This window comes from Zeugodacus cucurbitae, chromosome 5 (assembly GCF_028554725.1).
Source record: "Zeugodacus cucurbitae isolate PBARC_wt_2022May chromosome 5, idZeuCucr1.2, whole genome shotgun sequence".
Classification (NCBI taxonomy): Eukaryota; Metazoa; Arthropoda; class Insecta; order Diptera; family Tephritidae; genus Zeugodacus; species Zeugodacus cucurbitae.
This window is the reverse complement of record NC_071670.1, coordinates 68191001-68206518: the sequence shown is the minus strand read 5'-3', so window position 1 is coordinate 68206518 and position 15518 is coordinate 68191001. Positions and strand designations below refer to the sequence as shown.

Sequence of the window (15518 nt, the reverse complement as noted above, 5' to 3'; positions counted from 1 at the left end):
AAGAGGAAAATGCCAAGAAAAGCCATATCTACCAAAGTAATAATAAAAAGATTACAAGCATAAGTAAACAGCGTTAAAACCAAGGAAAACAATATGTACACATGCTGATACATATTATCTCGCATGCTCATCTGACGTTTATCATCGTCAACTTCAACTTCAAACAACCCAAAAGACAATTAACACATAACTGCTGCCTTATTAAAAATTTTTATTTACACCTTTTATGCACCGACTAACTACACACACATAACCACACAAGCGCACACGCAAATGTAGCAATAAAAGCGAATCGCTTAAGACTGCAGCGCCGGAGGCACAAAAGGAGCTCCTTTGAGTAAACTTACACAACGGCGGGTCTCTACTTTCATAAAGGCATTCTTACACACACACACATACTCTGATATGTTTTTATGTGAATTTTATATGCTGCCATGTAAGTGACTGCGTAATCCTATGCGTTTGTGTGTGTGTGTGTGTGCGTGTGTGCATCAGCAGCATATAATAATAAAAGTAATAAAGTAAAACGAATTAAAAAACTTTTACATACTGGCAACTTTAATTTCGCCCAAAATTATGCAATGAAATGGAAGCACCATGAACGAACGGTAATAACAGACTTCAAAGGAGCCACAAAGTAAAATATAAAATGCCGAAGTAGCGACACACACGCACACACAGCCGGTGGCATGCATGCCCCTACTTCCGAGTCGGCGGTTGGATGCACTCCTTGAGGGTCTGCATGAAGTTGTTCGGGTTACTCCACCCAATCGTGCGGTGCTAGCTGCGCATTGCAATACTTCATGTGTTTCATTATATTGCCAGCTGATACTTTTTGCCTGCCTGCCTGCCTGCTGCTGCCGCTATATTTACAGCTATTAACAAAAGTTTAACGAAATAATGGCAGCGCGGCAGTTTACATTGCAGCTTTTCATTGTTTTTTCTTTCAGTTTTCCGGTTTTAATTTTAATACTCGAAATATGCGCTCAAATATTTCCACTTTTCCGAGAGGCAAAATTTATCTTTCATTTGCTCGGTGTATGTGTGTGTATGGCGTGTGTGCGTGCGCTTGAAACTTTTTATGCACTCAGCACTTGGCAGTGAATGCATTCAAAAGTAAATGAGCTGAGTGCAATATTCATGCCACATCTACAATTATATTTCATTTTCCCTTGCATTAACTCATTTAATGGCCATAATTTAATTACTTTAATAAGACTACGAAGATTTCCTTACAATGTGTGGCATATTTAAAAGCGCAGCTAGTACGAGAATGTATAAGGATTTTTGTGGGTAAACTGAGTGTTTTGGATTTAAAAACAATATTTGTTTTTCAACTGAAAACAGATTTTTTTATTTCAGAAACGTCTGCCTTTCTTTTGGCGTAGAAATTATACCGCTAATTTCTAAGTCACATTAATAATAACGGTAAATATCAGCTAGTTTGAATTTTCTTGGTTATTTTCGTTAAGTTTTTTCATTCGATGGGACGTAAATATTGTAGGAATCATAATTTTCGATTACAAACCTGCTGTTGAATATTCGAGAAAGAAGAAAGGCGGTTAAAAATAATAATTTGAAGAAGAAATCAAGAAGCACTAACTTAATGGGTATCCTAGTGTAAAGGCATTTTTGAAGGGTCGTAAGTAAAAGCAAATTGTATGTATGTATGTGATTGGCGTCGAACCGTTTAGCCGGCTATAGCCGAATCGATGAGAGCGCGCCACTCGTCTCTTTCCTTCGCAGTTCGGCGCCAATTGGAGATCCCAAATGAAACCAGGTCGCTCTCCACCTGGTCCCTCCAACGGAGTGGAGGCCTTCCCCTTCCTCGGCTTTCAGAGCTGGAGTGTTTTCGTCCATTCGAACAACATGACCTAGCCAGCGTAGCCGCTGTCTTTTTATTGATGTCTATAAAGAATAGGTAAATCGGTCCAATAGAACTTGAGAAATCGTAGGTATCATTTTGAAACAGTCAGTTTGGAGAAAACGTGTTTAAAGTTTCGCTTCAAATTTTCCTATTTCCGAAAATAAAGAGAATCTTAAAGGGCCCTTGTTTTACAAGCATACAAGAAATCGCTGAAAGAACTAAGGGCTATCACAAAAATCGAGTTTGAGAAGTGTTTCCACAATTGGAAGAAGTACTGGCACAGATAAATTATATCGAATGGAGACTATTTAGAATGTGACAACAATAATGTAGACAAGTGAATTCATATTTTTCCCCCAAAAACGAAAATTCCCTTTACTTTTTGAACACACCTCAAATATGCAACATCTCCAAAAATGTTATTATTTCACATTGCACATATTTTACGAGACGATTTTTTCTCACACAAATGGGGCATTCTCTGGAAAAAAGCCACTTGAAAAAAAAGTTTTTTTATTTTCTTTGGCAATGATATATCTTATAGTACATGTAAAACCTAAAATAAAACATATGGTTTTAGGTCTGTGTAACGCGGGGTTGCCATATTATAAGGGGCCAAAGTTTTTTGTAAAAAAATTTTCGAACCGCCATAACTTTAAAACTAATGAACAGATTTTAAAACACCAATTTCTCAAACTTTAAAACTGTGTATCGTAAAAATTTTTAAAATTAATATTTCATAGCAAAAAATGAAAAATTTTTTTTTGGAATTTTTAACCCTTAATGCCCCATTCGATTTTCTTCGAAAATATCTTACAATGTTCCTTATTTCATCACCTTTTTACCCCCCAAAGGGAATTTTGGGACAGCAATATTTGTATGAGTTACAAATAAAAAACCAACTCAGAACATGATGAAAAATCATTGATTTATGCATTATTACTATCAGAATTTAGCGTAACCCAGGATTAATGACGTGGACGTAGCAGACATTTAATCCATTTTTGTTTTTTTTTCTTATTTTTTAATATTTTTTTTTTAATTTTTTTGTATTTTTCGAATTTTTATTTTTTTTGTTTTTGTTTTTTATTTAAAATTATCACGTACTTGAATCTAATCTACGTAATAATTTAAAAAAAAGCAAAAACCAAAAAAAAAACAAACAAAATTCTGTACAAAAAAGTCACATGGTGTTTTAAAATCTGTTCATTAGTTTTAAAGTTATGGCGGTCCGAAAATTTTTTTACAAAAAACTTTGGCCCCTTATAATATGGCAACCCCGCGTTACACAGACCTAAAACCATATGTTTTATTTTAGGTTTTACATATACTATAAGATATATCATTGGCAAAGAAAATAAAGAACTTTTTTATCAAGTGGCTTTTTTTCCAGAGAATGCCCCATATACTCTAACGAATACAAAAAATCGTTTTAAAATTCACAAAGTAGGCTCCTAAATTCTCTTTCAACTTGCAACTGATACAATAATAATATTGTTGAAAAATTCGCAAGCAGTTTTTTTCTCACTGCTTTGTATACGCTTTTCCACGTCGTCACGCACCATCAGCCGCTTTCAGCACAATATCCGACCAATTTACAATTCAAAAAGTCAACTTTGAAGTGTTCATACAACCGTAAGCGGCAGCCAATAATCAAATACGCGTATAATAGCACTCACACACGCACACACATAACCGTTAATGCGCGCACACTTGCTTATGCTAATATATGTAAGTAAGTATGTATGTGCGTGAAAACATTTTCATATACCCGAAAGCATCAATTTCGAAATTCTTCAGGGATTTCCACTTCTTTATTTTGCATTTTACAAAATTATTTCAGCGCCGAAAAAAATCTACATTAAATATTCATTGCCTACTTCCGGGCGTTGAGTGCTGACTTTGGAGGCGCTACGCCACACACATACTCAGAGATGTATGTGAATAAATATAACTGTAAATGCTATATGCAGCACGCAGCCGCTACACACACGCTTTCACTTACCTTATACTTGATTTATTGTTACCCCTCACGGGTGCGCTACGAACTCATTTGCATACACATTTATGTATGCAGCCGATTGGTGCTACCACTTGTAGGGCATGAATGGTAGGAAGCCAAATCATTTGGGCGCACATTGAAATAATGAAATCGTTGCCTCATTGCACGCGTGTGTTCGCACACATACATTGCTTTCCAGCGCCGTACACTCAGATTTACTTAGGCGTTACGTATACGCCGTGTATGGCTCATTGCGCGCAAAAAGCATTTCTTAAATCATTTTTCAATCTGTTCGCTCATCAACGTATTAATTTTTTATTACTTCTTCTCTTTTTCGCATATTTATATTTTCATTTCTCATTTTCAACAACAACAATAACAATAATATCGTAATGCTGCCGCTTTTTGAGATAACAATTTCCCCGAGTGTTAAAAAAAATAAACAAAATTACTTTATTTAAAGTGTTATGCGTTGTCGTTTATTTATTTACTTTATATTCTTGATTTCCATTTCTCTTTTTGTTTTTTTCTGTTTTTTTTCGTAATCCACTTGTGTACTTGTAGATGAGTGGCGATAAGCTTAAATGACATTGACTACGACGACAGCCAACCAATATGTTGCTGCTGCTGTAATTCAGTCGCTCATTCACCACTCTGTTTGCTTCATTTCACCCAGACGCTGCTGTTGAGTCCTTGTCACACATTCCAAAACAAGCTCAATTTCCATCCAGCACCTTTGAATTGCGGTACTTATACATAAACATATAGGAAGGTGTGTGTAACTGTGTTGCGTATTTCGATTTCATTTGATTGCTTGTTTCTTCGGCGCTCACTTTGCAAAAGGATATTCAAATTCAGTACGCCCTCCACTTGTTGGCGCTCAACTCATCTCAAAATATCCATTACATTCAAATATGTATGTGTATATGTATAACCTTAGCTCCTCTATATAGTCTCCTGAATTTCTTCGTATCGTTAGCCATATATTATGCCAGCATTGAATCCAAAATCAAACCGCTGAAATTTTAATTCAATTGATACCCACACTGCCGATTCTGTCTGATTCAATGCCGCTGAGTTATTTAACCTTTCCAACCATTACTCCCTCTCCTTCCTCTCCTCACACTTATGCTCTGCAAATATGTACTTACATTTTCAATTGAAATTTAAATGCATCTGTAAATCTGCTGTCTGCATCGCCTTGCGATGAGTGACGATTTAATAATTGTGATTGATTGCTTGGCTTTTCAATAACTATATAGACTTCCATTAATTCGCTTTGTCGCGGGCACACGTGCGGAATTGTGAAAGCGATTTTTATTGAATTTACAAAAAAATGAAATATACTTGAAGTCAATGGGAAAAGGGTATATATGGAATCCAAAATTTAATTATTTATTATATGATACAATAGCGAAGTTATGAAAAATGTTTAAGTGATTAGCGGAGAGTAGTTGCATGCAGGTCATACAATTTATATATAATAATACAGTAATAGATCCAAAGGGCTTGTCTCGTTAAGTAACTCGAGTTCTTCAACTAGAATTAACGAATATTGGTATTCCAGTGGTCATGACATCAATACAACATGTCGTCCGATATGAGATGTGTAAGATGTGGGAATAAACCATTGAATGATACTTAAATTTTTGTTTCAAGCAAGTATAGTCCATAGATTCGGACTATACTTGAATTGAATTGAAAAGGCTATCGAAAAATTTCCCGATTATTATCAAGCTTGTAACAGTATTAAATTTCAGTGCCAGTGAGTCTGTTCTTATTCGTTCATTTCATAAACGTCGTCGCTTTGAGTGTCGTTGGAGGCATAGGGAATATGTCAAGCATTTTATTCATAACTCCGGTTTGACATTTTGAAGTACTTATTTATATTTAATAATGTTACTGCTAAATGTCACACTGGGTCCAAATTAAGATTTTCACAAGGAGTAATCCTTCGTAGCGCTGCAGCCGAAACAATTGGTCTCCGACAACGTCAAAAAACCAGTTGGTACGGTGAGAGTTGTCGTTCCGCAGTGGAGAGAAAACAGACTGCTTACCTCGCAACGTTGCGAAAGACCACAACACGTTCGGGGTGGGACAGATATCGAGAACTGAAGAGGGAAGCGAGACGCATTTGCAGACGTAAAAAGAAAGAGGCCGAAATGCGTGAGTATGAAAAGCTTGAAAAGCTGGCCGACATGGGTAATGCTCGAAAATTTTATGAAAAGATCAGGCGATTTACAGAAGGTTTCAAGACCGGAGCATTATCATGTAGGGACCGAGGAGGTAATCTGGTAACGGATGTCCAGGGCATACTGGGATTATGGAGGGAACACTTCTCCGACCTGCTGAACGGCAGTGAAAGTACAACACCAGGAGATGGCGAACCCGATTCCCCAATAGATGACGATGGAATTGATATTCCATTACCCGACCATGAAGAAATTCGAATAGATTGGACCTTATCAGTGTGGCTTTAGACCTGGAAAATCGACAATGGATATTCACCATGCGCCAAATCTTGGAAAAGACCCGAGAGAGAAGAATCGATACTCACCATCTTTTCATCGATTTTAAAGCTGCCTTCGATAGCACGAAAAGGAGCTGACTTTATGCCGCGATGTCGGAATTTGGTATCCCTGCAAAACTAATACGACTATGTAAACTGACGTTGACCAACACCAAAAGCTCTGTCAGGATCGGGAAGGACCTCTCCGAGCCGTTCGATACCAAACGAGGCTTCAGACAGGGTGACTCACTATCGTGCGACTTCTTCAATCTATTGCTGGAAAAAATAATACGAGCTGCAGAGCTAAATAGAGAAGGTACAATCTTCTACAAGAGTGTACAGCTGCTGGCGTATGCCGATGATATTGATATCATCGGAAGCAACAACCGCGCCGTTTGTTCTGCTTTTTCCAGACTAGATAAAGAAGCGAAGCGTATGGGTCTAGTGGTGATTGAGGACAAGACGAAATATCTCCTGTCATCAAACAAACAGTCAGCGCACTCACGTTTTGGCTCCCACGTCACTGTTGACAGTTATACCTTTAAAGTAGTAGATAGTTTCGTCTACTTGGGAACCAGCGTTAACAACACCAACAATGTCAGCCATGAAATCCAACGCAGAATCACTCTTGCCAACAGGTGCTACTTTGGACTGAGTAGGCAATTGCAAAGCACAGTCCTCTCTCGAAGAACAAAAATCAAACTCTACAAGTCGCTCATTATTCCCGTCCTGATATATGGCGCCGAAGCGTAGACGATGACAACATCCGATGAGACTTGGGGTTTTCGAGAGAAAGATTTTGCGTAAGATTTATGGTCCTCTGAACATTGGCAATGGCGAATACCGCAGACGATGGAACGATGAGCTGTACGATTTATACGACGACATTGACATAGTTCAGCGAATAAAAAGACAGCGGCTACGCTGGCTAGGTCATGTTGTCCGAATGGACGAAAACACTCCAGCCCTGAAAGTGTTCGATGCAGTACCCGCCGGAGGAAGCCACGGAAGAGGACGGCCTCCACTCCGGTGGAAAGACCAAGTGCAAAGTGACCTGGCTTCACTTGGAGTTTCTAGTTGGCGCCAAAAAGCAAAAAGGAGAAACGAGTGGCGCGCTCTGGTGGATTCGGCTATAATCGCTTAAAGCGGTTTCTACGCCAAATATATATATATATATAATCCTTCGTAGGTTTTCATGGTGAACATATGAAATACACCTACATATGAAATGCACCTACAACTAAAAAAATATACCCTAACTGTTTTTTGATAACAAAAAATATTTTGAATAATTCTTATTACCCAGCAGACCCACTCGCCTTGCCTATAAATACGAAAGTGAGGTTTTGCATCCTCAAGCACTCACATACCACAATTTTATGTTATGTGTATGATAAAATAAATGGAAATGTTGCGGTTGCTTTAATGCATTTTCGGCTACTTCGCGGTTAACCGCATTTCAGTAACAAGCGAGCGCATAAAAATATGAAAATTAATAAAAAAAAAAAATTAATTCGCTGCGGTTGTTGAAGTAACGCTATTAAATTCAACGGAATTTTGCACAATGGTTGTTCAAATATTCATGGCTGGAACAGGAAAAGGTTTAAAATATAATTCAGTTAAGTGGTACCAACTTTTTAGCCCTAATTATACTGATTTTGAATATAAACCCTTATATGTCAAGACATGGAGAATTTTGTTCGAAGACTCAGAGTACACAATTCTAAACAATATTTCATATGGATTAAGGTATCTTTCGTAGACGTTTTTTTATTAAAAAAATACCCTTAGACGTGAATGTTTAAAAAAAAATAAGAAAGTATACCTCAGAAAAACAGCTAATGGAAAGCAAGGTCAAACTTTAATTCAGTTTCGCACGTAACTTTTCATATTATTTAACACGATTTTTTCCACCTAAAAACGCCAACTTCAAACCAGTGAGAAAAATTGTCATGAGCCATTGAAAAACTAAGTGCAAAATCCTGCTTTAATATCAAATCATGTCAATTGCAATTTGTGTGTGCGTAAAGTACCTAACGAATCACCCCACTCGACCACACATAAACATTACGAGTAATCAGTCTGATGATTGAATTTTGACTACGTCAACATTCTAAGAACGTTTTTAATTAAACCTAACCGCCGCACCCAACCACCGCCGCTTTTATGCCGCGCTCTCATACATACCAACATGCGAATTGCAACTGACAAAATTACAACAAACGTCCGTGCAGCCAGCAACAATCGACGTGCGTGGGGTTGAGAAATGAAAATTACTCATACGACATGACGGACGAAAAACGAGCGCTTAGCCGCCGGCAGCAGTTTGTCCAATAGCACTTGTCACTTTCCAATGGTCCGCCGCATGCACGGCTGATGTGCTGACGTGCAACAAAAGCGCAAATATGCCAGTGGCAACTACAGCAACAACAACACCAACAGCAACGACACCAACAATGTTAGCTAAAACATCAACTAAAAGTACATTGTCAAGTCTAACACGAACATAATCGACAATGTCATCAACAGCAGCAACCAGCCATCTATGCTGCCGCTGATAGAATACTGTTATCGTTGACATCAATACGTGCAAGCTGCGTTGACTCGGCACTTACACGCGCGAACACTTGTATGTCTCTCTGTGCGGACGCCAGCTTGTCTTCGTCTGATCGCCAGTAGTCAACCAACAGCCAGTTGTAGTTCATCAACTCCGCGCCGTTATGTACACTTATCCGGTTGGACCGTCGCTCGTTTCCGTTTCGCATTGCAACCGCAATCGATGCATTGCTGCTATCACCATATGTTTTTCACATACTTCACGCATGTCTGTGTTGTTGTTGTTGGCCTTTTGACGCATGCAAGCAAATTTTAATGTCGCTTTAATATGAAACGGAAATAGCATGAAATTGCAACGCTGCCACAATGCACTCAGCGGCTGAGGGCGCCTGTAGCAGTGGCGACGTGCAAACGCTTGATGAATATACAAATAGAAAAGCACGCAAATATGTGGGTGAGGCGAGGGGGAGTCTGAGCATGGGTGCGTGTGTGCAAAATATTTGTAGGTACACAATGTCCGCTTGATTACGTGACCAGCAGCGCAGCGCCCACATCCATCTCGAAATAACCAACTGTCAGCCAACACACTTCAATGCAAGCGACACACACACACACACACACAGCTACCTTCTGCAGTTACAGTTAATTCTCTGGCTCCTTTCAGCAACGCTCGGCCCCAACCGCTGCTGTGTTGTGTTGTGCTGCATTGTGCGGCCATATCCGGCGCAACGTTGCTCATCAATTCATTTCACGGAAATGCAGCAGACCAGAGTCAATGCAGCGCCTGGTTTATTTGTCGTCCTTTTGCTTGCACAAATTCGTCTGCGCGCTGTTGTGTGTGTGTGTGTAAGAGACGTTGTTTGCCGGCCGGAAGCGTAAGTTTATTGTTTGCATCCCACACATTTTCATATTTACTGTCCAGTGTTTGCGTTTTACACTCGCCCATTTGCGATTTTCATTAAAATACGGCAACGCTGCAGTTTCTTTTAAATTTTTTTTTGGATTTTATTTTTGGACTTTTTTTTTTAGAATATTTTTTTGTTGAAGTTTTCATTTTTGTTAAACAAATTTCCTTTCCATCGAACAGCAAGAAATTTTGGCATTTTTTGCGCCACTAAATGTATCATTTAACGAAAGTTTCTGCATTATCTCCCCCTCGTCTGCGCGCAGTCAAGCTAACAGCCAATTTTTTGCGCGTCTGCTTTCTTTTTCGAACGTCTGCAGCTTCAACTCCTGTTTGTTAAATGAACGCGTTTGTTTAGGTCCCGTTATAAGTTTCGCCATATCCGTAGCGCTGCCAATATTTCCGCTGTTTGACGATCTCTTTTTGGTGTATTTTTATCAAGTTATGTGTTTCCCCAATATATCTTCATTTAAACAATTCCGTCAAATTTGTTTTATTATTACTTCTTTTTATTGCTCATCTACAGACGTAGACGGAAGTATATGTCTCGCCACATTTAGTTTGGTTGAACGGGTTGATCAATATTTTTTCTTTGAATGTCTAGTAAGTGAAGAAAAAATTAGGCATGTGTTCCATTAACCGGTCCGTATTCTCCCTTAAAGCGTATTAAGCTACTCTTCGAAACTACCACAAATACGAGGTGTGTTCAAAAACTACCAGGAATTTATTCACCATTCGATATTATGCCTGCGCTTCTTACAATCGTTGAAATACTTCTCAAACTTGATTTTTGTGAAAGCCTTTAGCTTTCTGCGATTTCTCGTATGCTTGCGAAAACGACAGAGAGAAGAACTTTTTATGTTTGGAAATAGGAAATAGCACCACGGAGTTATGCCTGGGGAATCTGAAGGCCAGGGCATCGTTATAGTATGACTGTTTTTGGCCAGGAATTTACGAACAAGCAACGAAGCATGAGCTATATCAGGGGCTTATATAGCAACTTAATAAAGAATAAAAAAAAATTAAATTGGAATTTGGACTTTCTCCTTATTTTTTGAACAAACCTGGCATAGTCCGGAGTTATTTCGGATTTCAGAATGTTTTAAGTAACAAACGAATTACGGCAAGCGGTGAGAGGAATACTCTGTCTTCAGCGCTTCTAAGACGAAAGAATGTCAAAGAAATATTTTCGCTTCGCAAGTATATGGATGAGACACCACTGCTCCCAAGGAATACTCCACACCAAGGTGGTTACGAAAAAACTCTGCGGATACAGATTTACTTATCACAATTTCCTGTGATCTTTCTTGGTGAAATTATATTTATAGAAATATAGATGCTGTCGTCTAAACGAGTTCTATCGAAAAATCTAACGAAAAAATTGCACTTCTTACGATCAGACCAGGTACTGAATCATCTAATTACCATTCAGCTTACTTTTTAGCAAAAAGTCTTATTGATATATCATTTTATAGCCAAGGCTCAAATTGCCGCTCATAAGAAAAGAAATATTGTCTGTTCCAATGTGTGAAATTGCGAATATGAGTGTGCAAAAAACTCCAACTGCCAAAATTGTGATACGGTCTACCGCATATTTTGAGTTCTTTTACTGAACCAAGTTAATCAATAATATTTAATATTAGCTTATTTATCTCACATTTGCCATATCTTTCATATATAATATACACGTATATGAATCGAAAACGGATATCTTGAAAATTAAATCTCATAAACAGTATACTCTCTGCAGTTTAAGTTAAATCGAAATAGTAGATATCATATTAATCACATATTTTTCTATTGAGTTATTTATTGTTTGTTACTTAGTGTTAGAACACCTTAATATACCATAAGGTAGACCTAAACGCGAGTGTTAAAAAATAAATACACGAAAAATATCTTTATCTAGCACAAAAGTTTTACCACAACTGTTATCAACTTGTCAACAAGAAGTTCGAAATTAACAAATTCGTTTATATAGTACCGTATTTACTTAGAGCGAAAGACGTCCAACAGTTAAATGTGCCTGATAAGACCACCGGTTTCTCGATTTCACCCTTCCACCTTTCGCTCAATAGCAAGCCAGTTAGAACTCTGACACTGGCCACAGACAAAACAATAACGACGAAATCTAGATTTTCGATAACGCGCTGTCCCAAAAGTGTTATAAATGGCGTTTCCCCGAAATTTTACGCATACCGGCTTTACGCCTGCTACGCTTTAGACCTACTGAGAGCAGCAAAATAAGATTATTTACTAAAGTTATCAACAACTTCGTTGTTATTATTGTTTGTTAAGCAAATAGTTGAAACAGTTGTGGCTAAAAACAGAAATAAGTGTTAGCATATAAGATTAGTTAACACAAAGCAACAACATGACAAGTGAGTGCGTTGAAAATCTTATAAAACCAAATTTTGTAATATTTTTCTTTCGTCAACAGACCAATTGCTCTTCCTGTGCACCATAACCACCACGACCGCCATAATTTACAGCGTCAATGCGGCCTTCTTCGTGATCTTCGCTGCAGCGGTCTATTGGATATATAGCACTTGGCGGCTGAATAGTCCACCCAGCAAATGGCGACGCATAGGCGTGGTGGAACGCATGAATATCTATCCATTGAAATCCGCGGCGCCGCTCGAATTAAATCCGGAAGATGAAGTCACCTGCGATCTGCTGGGATTGCGTTTCAATGCCGCGCACGATCGCTCACTAATGCTGGTGGGTGATCAAAACCAAATGATCTCCGGTCGACAATATCCCAAATTGGTTTTGGTGCATACCAAAATGTTATCACCAACGCGTGTACTCTTCACCGCACCCGATATGGAAGATCTCGAATTGGACTATTCGCATTTGCTGGAGCAATCACAGGGCCGCGGTGTGTACACCTCGATTTTTGGCGCCAAAATCAAGGGTTTACTCTGCGGTGAGCGCTACGACAAATGGTTCTCGCAATTCCTGCTCGGACAGGAAAGTGGCATGCGTCTGGCATATTATCCGTACCGCAAGCCGGTGCGTGCCATCAACATGCGCATGATACATCAACCGCTGGTGACCTGTGATGATACGGGCACTTTCAACAACGCCACCAGTTATATGCTCATCAATTTGGCCTCGGTGAAAGACTTGAACACACGCATACCACATCCGGCGCATCCGTTGCAATTCCGCGGCAGCTTTCAGCTGCGAATGGACGAGGAAGTGGCGTATGCCGAGGATAATTGGAAGTGGGTGAAAGTTGGTGAGAAGACCATCTTCCGCGTGCTCGCTCCGTGTACGCGCTGCATTTTTCCCACGACAAATATCTTCACCGGCGAACGTGACCCAGATGGCGAACCGCTGAAAACGCTGAACAAGTGAGTACACAGATTGCGCGCTGCAGATTAGATTTGCTGCGTTTCGAAGTATGTATGTGTGTGTCTGATAAAAATGTTTGCTTGCGTACAGGTATCGGTTGTGGCCTCATCAAACTGGTCCGTCTCTGGGCATCCAAATGGGTTTACGACAGATTGGTGTGGTGAAAGCTGGAGACGTCATCTACATTGAAGACGAATAGTCAGAGTATATACATGCAAATGAGTACGTGACCATTCAGTGGGTTTCCTGCAAAACTTATCAGCAGCATAAGTATATGTCACTAATAGACAAGGACTGATTAATTTTAATCAAAAGCTTGTGCAAGTGATTGTTTATCAAATATGTAGAACAAAAACTTTTTTTATTCTTAGTTGTTAGAATGGCTTAAATAAAAATGAAGTATTCACTCTCTTGGGTTATATTGTTGTTCGGAAGAGATATAGAATTTGCCGCTGAACTTGTCAAAATGATGTGATAAAAGTGATTTTGATTTTGATGTCTGCCAGTCCGTCTAGGCACTCGTATGATTCATAAAGCATACATAAGGATATATGTATGTATATACATTAGGGTGGCCCTTTTTTCCAAAGTATTCCGATTCTCGATCACACCCCCTAGAAATATAAGAAGAGCCAAAAAACTAGTATATACAAAGTTTTAGGTCAATCAAAAAAGATTTAGAGGTTGCGCAAGGAACTTGAAATCCTGAAAAATTAAGAATTTTTGCCATTTTTATGTCTCAGACTTCCATATTTCAAAGCCACACTATCCCCAGATCCAGAAACTTTTTTTATCCTCCATACAACTAAGGGCCACCCTAATATACATATGTTATGATAGGTTCAATGGGTTTTCCCCACCAGAAGAAACACACTTAGACTGTTAAAGACAGACATTTGTGAAATGTACCTCCACACTTAAATGTAAGAATCGACAAAACCAGAACCTACCACAAATCTGCAGAGGTTTTTACTTTTATATACGATAATTCACGAGGTTGTACAAAACAGTGAGAACCAAAAAAATTGTTTCCTAGATCTCGCAAAGCATTAAAAACAAGTAAGGAAGGGCTAAGTTGGGATGTAACCGAACATTTTATACTCTCACAATTTATTTATTTAATATAACGCACAATTTGATCCACATATTCGGTATAAAGTCCAATAGAAAAACGAAAATCATATATAGTATACAGGCTGAGATAATTCCTGAACCGATTAAACTCATTTTCATCGCCAACATACATTATATCTAAGATTATATGCTCATTTAATTTGGCTAAGATATTTCATATATTACCCGATTTATAAGCTATAAGCTATATTTTCGTTGAAAAATTACCATAAGGCACTGAGTTCTTCATATTCGATATCCGGGGCATTGTAAATTTATACTCCGATTTCGACAATTATTTCACAAGTGATGCCACGGATCATATACAGTATTTGTGTAAACTTTTATTATATTTCGCTATCTTCATTGGTTCCTCATGTATATCTTATAAAGTGAAGGAATCAGATGGAATTCAGGATTGAGTTACATTTTTTTCCACACGTGTCATCAGGGTGTCGAAAAATATTATATACCGAATTTCATTGAAATCTGTCGAATACTTCCTGAGATATGGTTTTGGACCCATAAGTGGTCGATGCCACGCCCGTTTTCCATTTTAAAAATAAATCTGAGTGCAGCTTCTTTCTGCTATTTCTTCTGTAAAATTTAGTGTTTCTGACGTTTTTTGTTAGTGAGTTAACTCACTTTTAGTAATTTTCAACCTAACCTTTGTATGGGAGGTAGACGTGGATATTATCCGATTTATTTCATTTTTTGACTGTATTAAGAAGTGGGTAAATGAAACGACTGCAGAAAGTTCTTTATTGGTTTGCGAGATATATACAAAAACCCTATTTGGGGCCCACTTTCCCAAAAAATTACATTCAAATATGCCCCTTCCTTGAACAATCCTTTGTACCAAATTTCACTTTCATAGCTTAATTTATGGTTTAGTTAAAGCTATTTATGTGTTTTCGGTTATTGCCATTTTGTGGGCGTGGCAGTGGTCCGATTCCGCCCATCTTCGCACTTAACTTTTTTATGGTGCCAAGGAAACACGTGTTCCTTCATTTTCATTAAGATATCTCAATTTTTACTCAAGTTACAGCTAGCCCGGACGGACGGACCGACAGACAGACATTCGGATTTGAACTTTACTCGTCACCCCGATCACTTTGGTATTTAAAACCTTATATCTAACTCGTTTAGTTCTAGGACTTACAAACAACCGTTATGTGAACAAAACTATTATACTCTCTTAGCAACT

At 38.4% G+C, this 15518-nt stretch overlaps 1 protein-coding gene across 1 annotated transcript; it reads left to right on the top strand.

The window, feature by feature from the left end:
- The first annotated feature begins 11967 nt into the window (after positions 1-11967).
- LOC105215357 (mitochondrial amidoxime-reducing component 1-like) lies at positions 11968-13604 on the top strand. The gene is made up of 3 exons (XM_054230654.1): positions 11968-12219; positions 12279-13197; positions 13289-13604. The coding sequence occupies exons 1-3, from the start codon at positions 12213-12215 to the stop codon at positions 13395-13397; spliced, it is 1035 nt and encodes a 344-aa protein (XP_054086629.1). The 5' UTR covers positions 11968-12212; the 3' UTR covers positions 13398-13604.
- The last annotated feature ends 1914 nt before the right edge of the window (positions 13605-15518 follow it).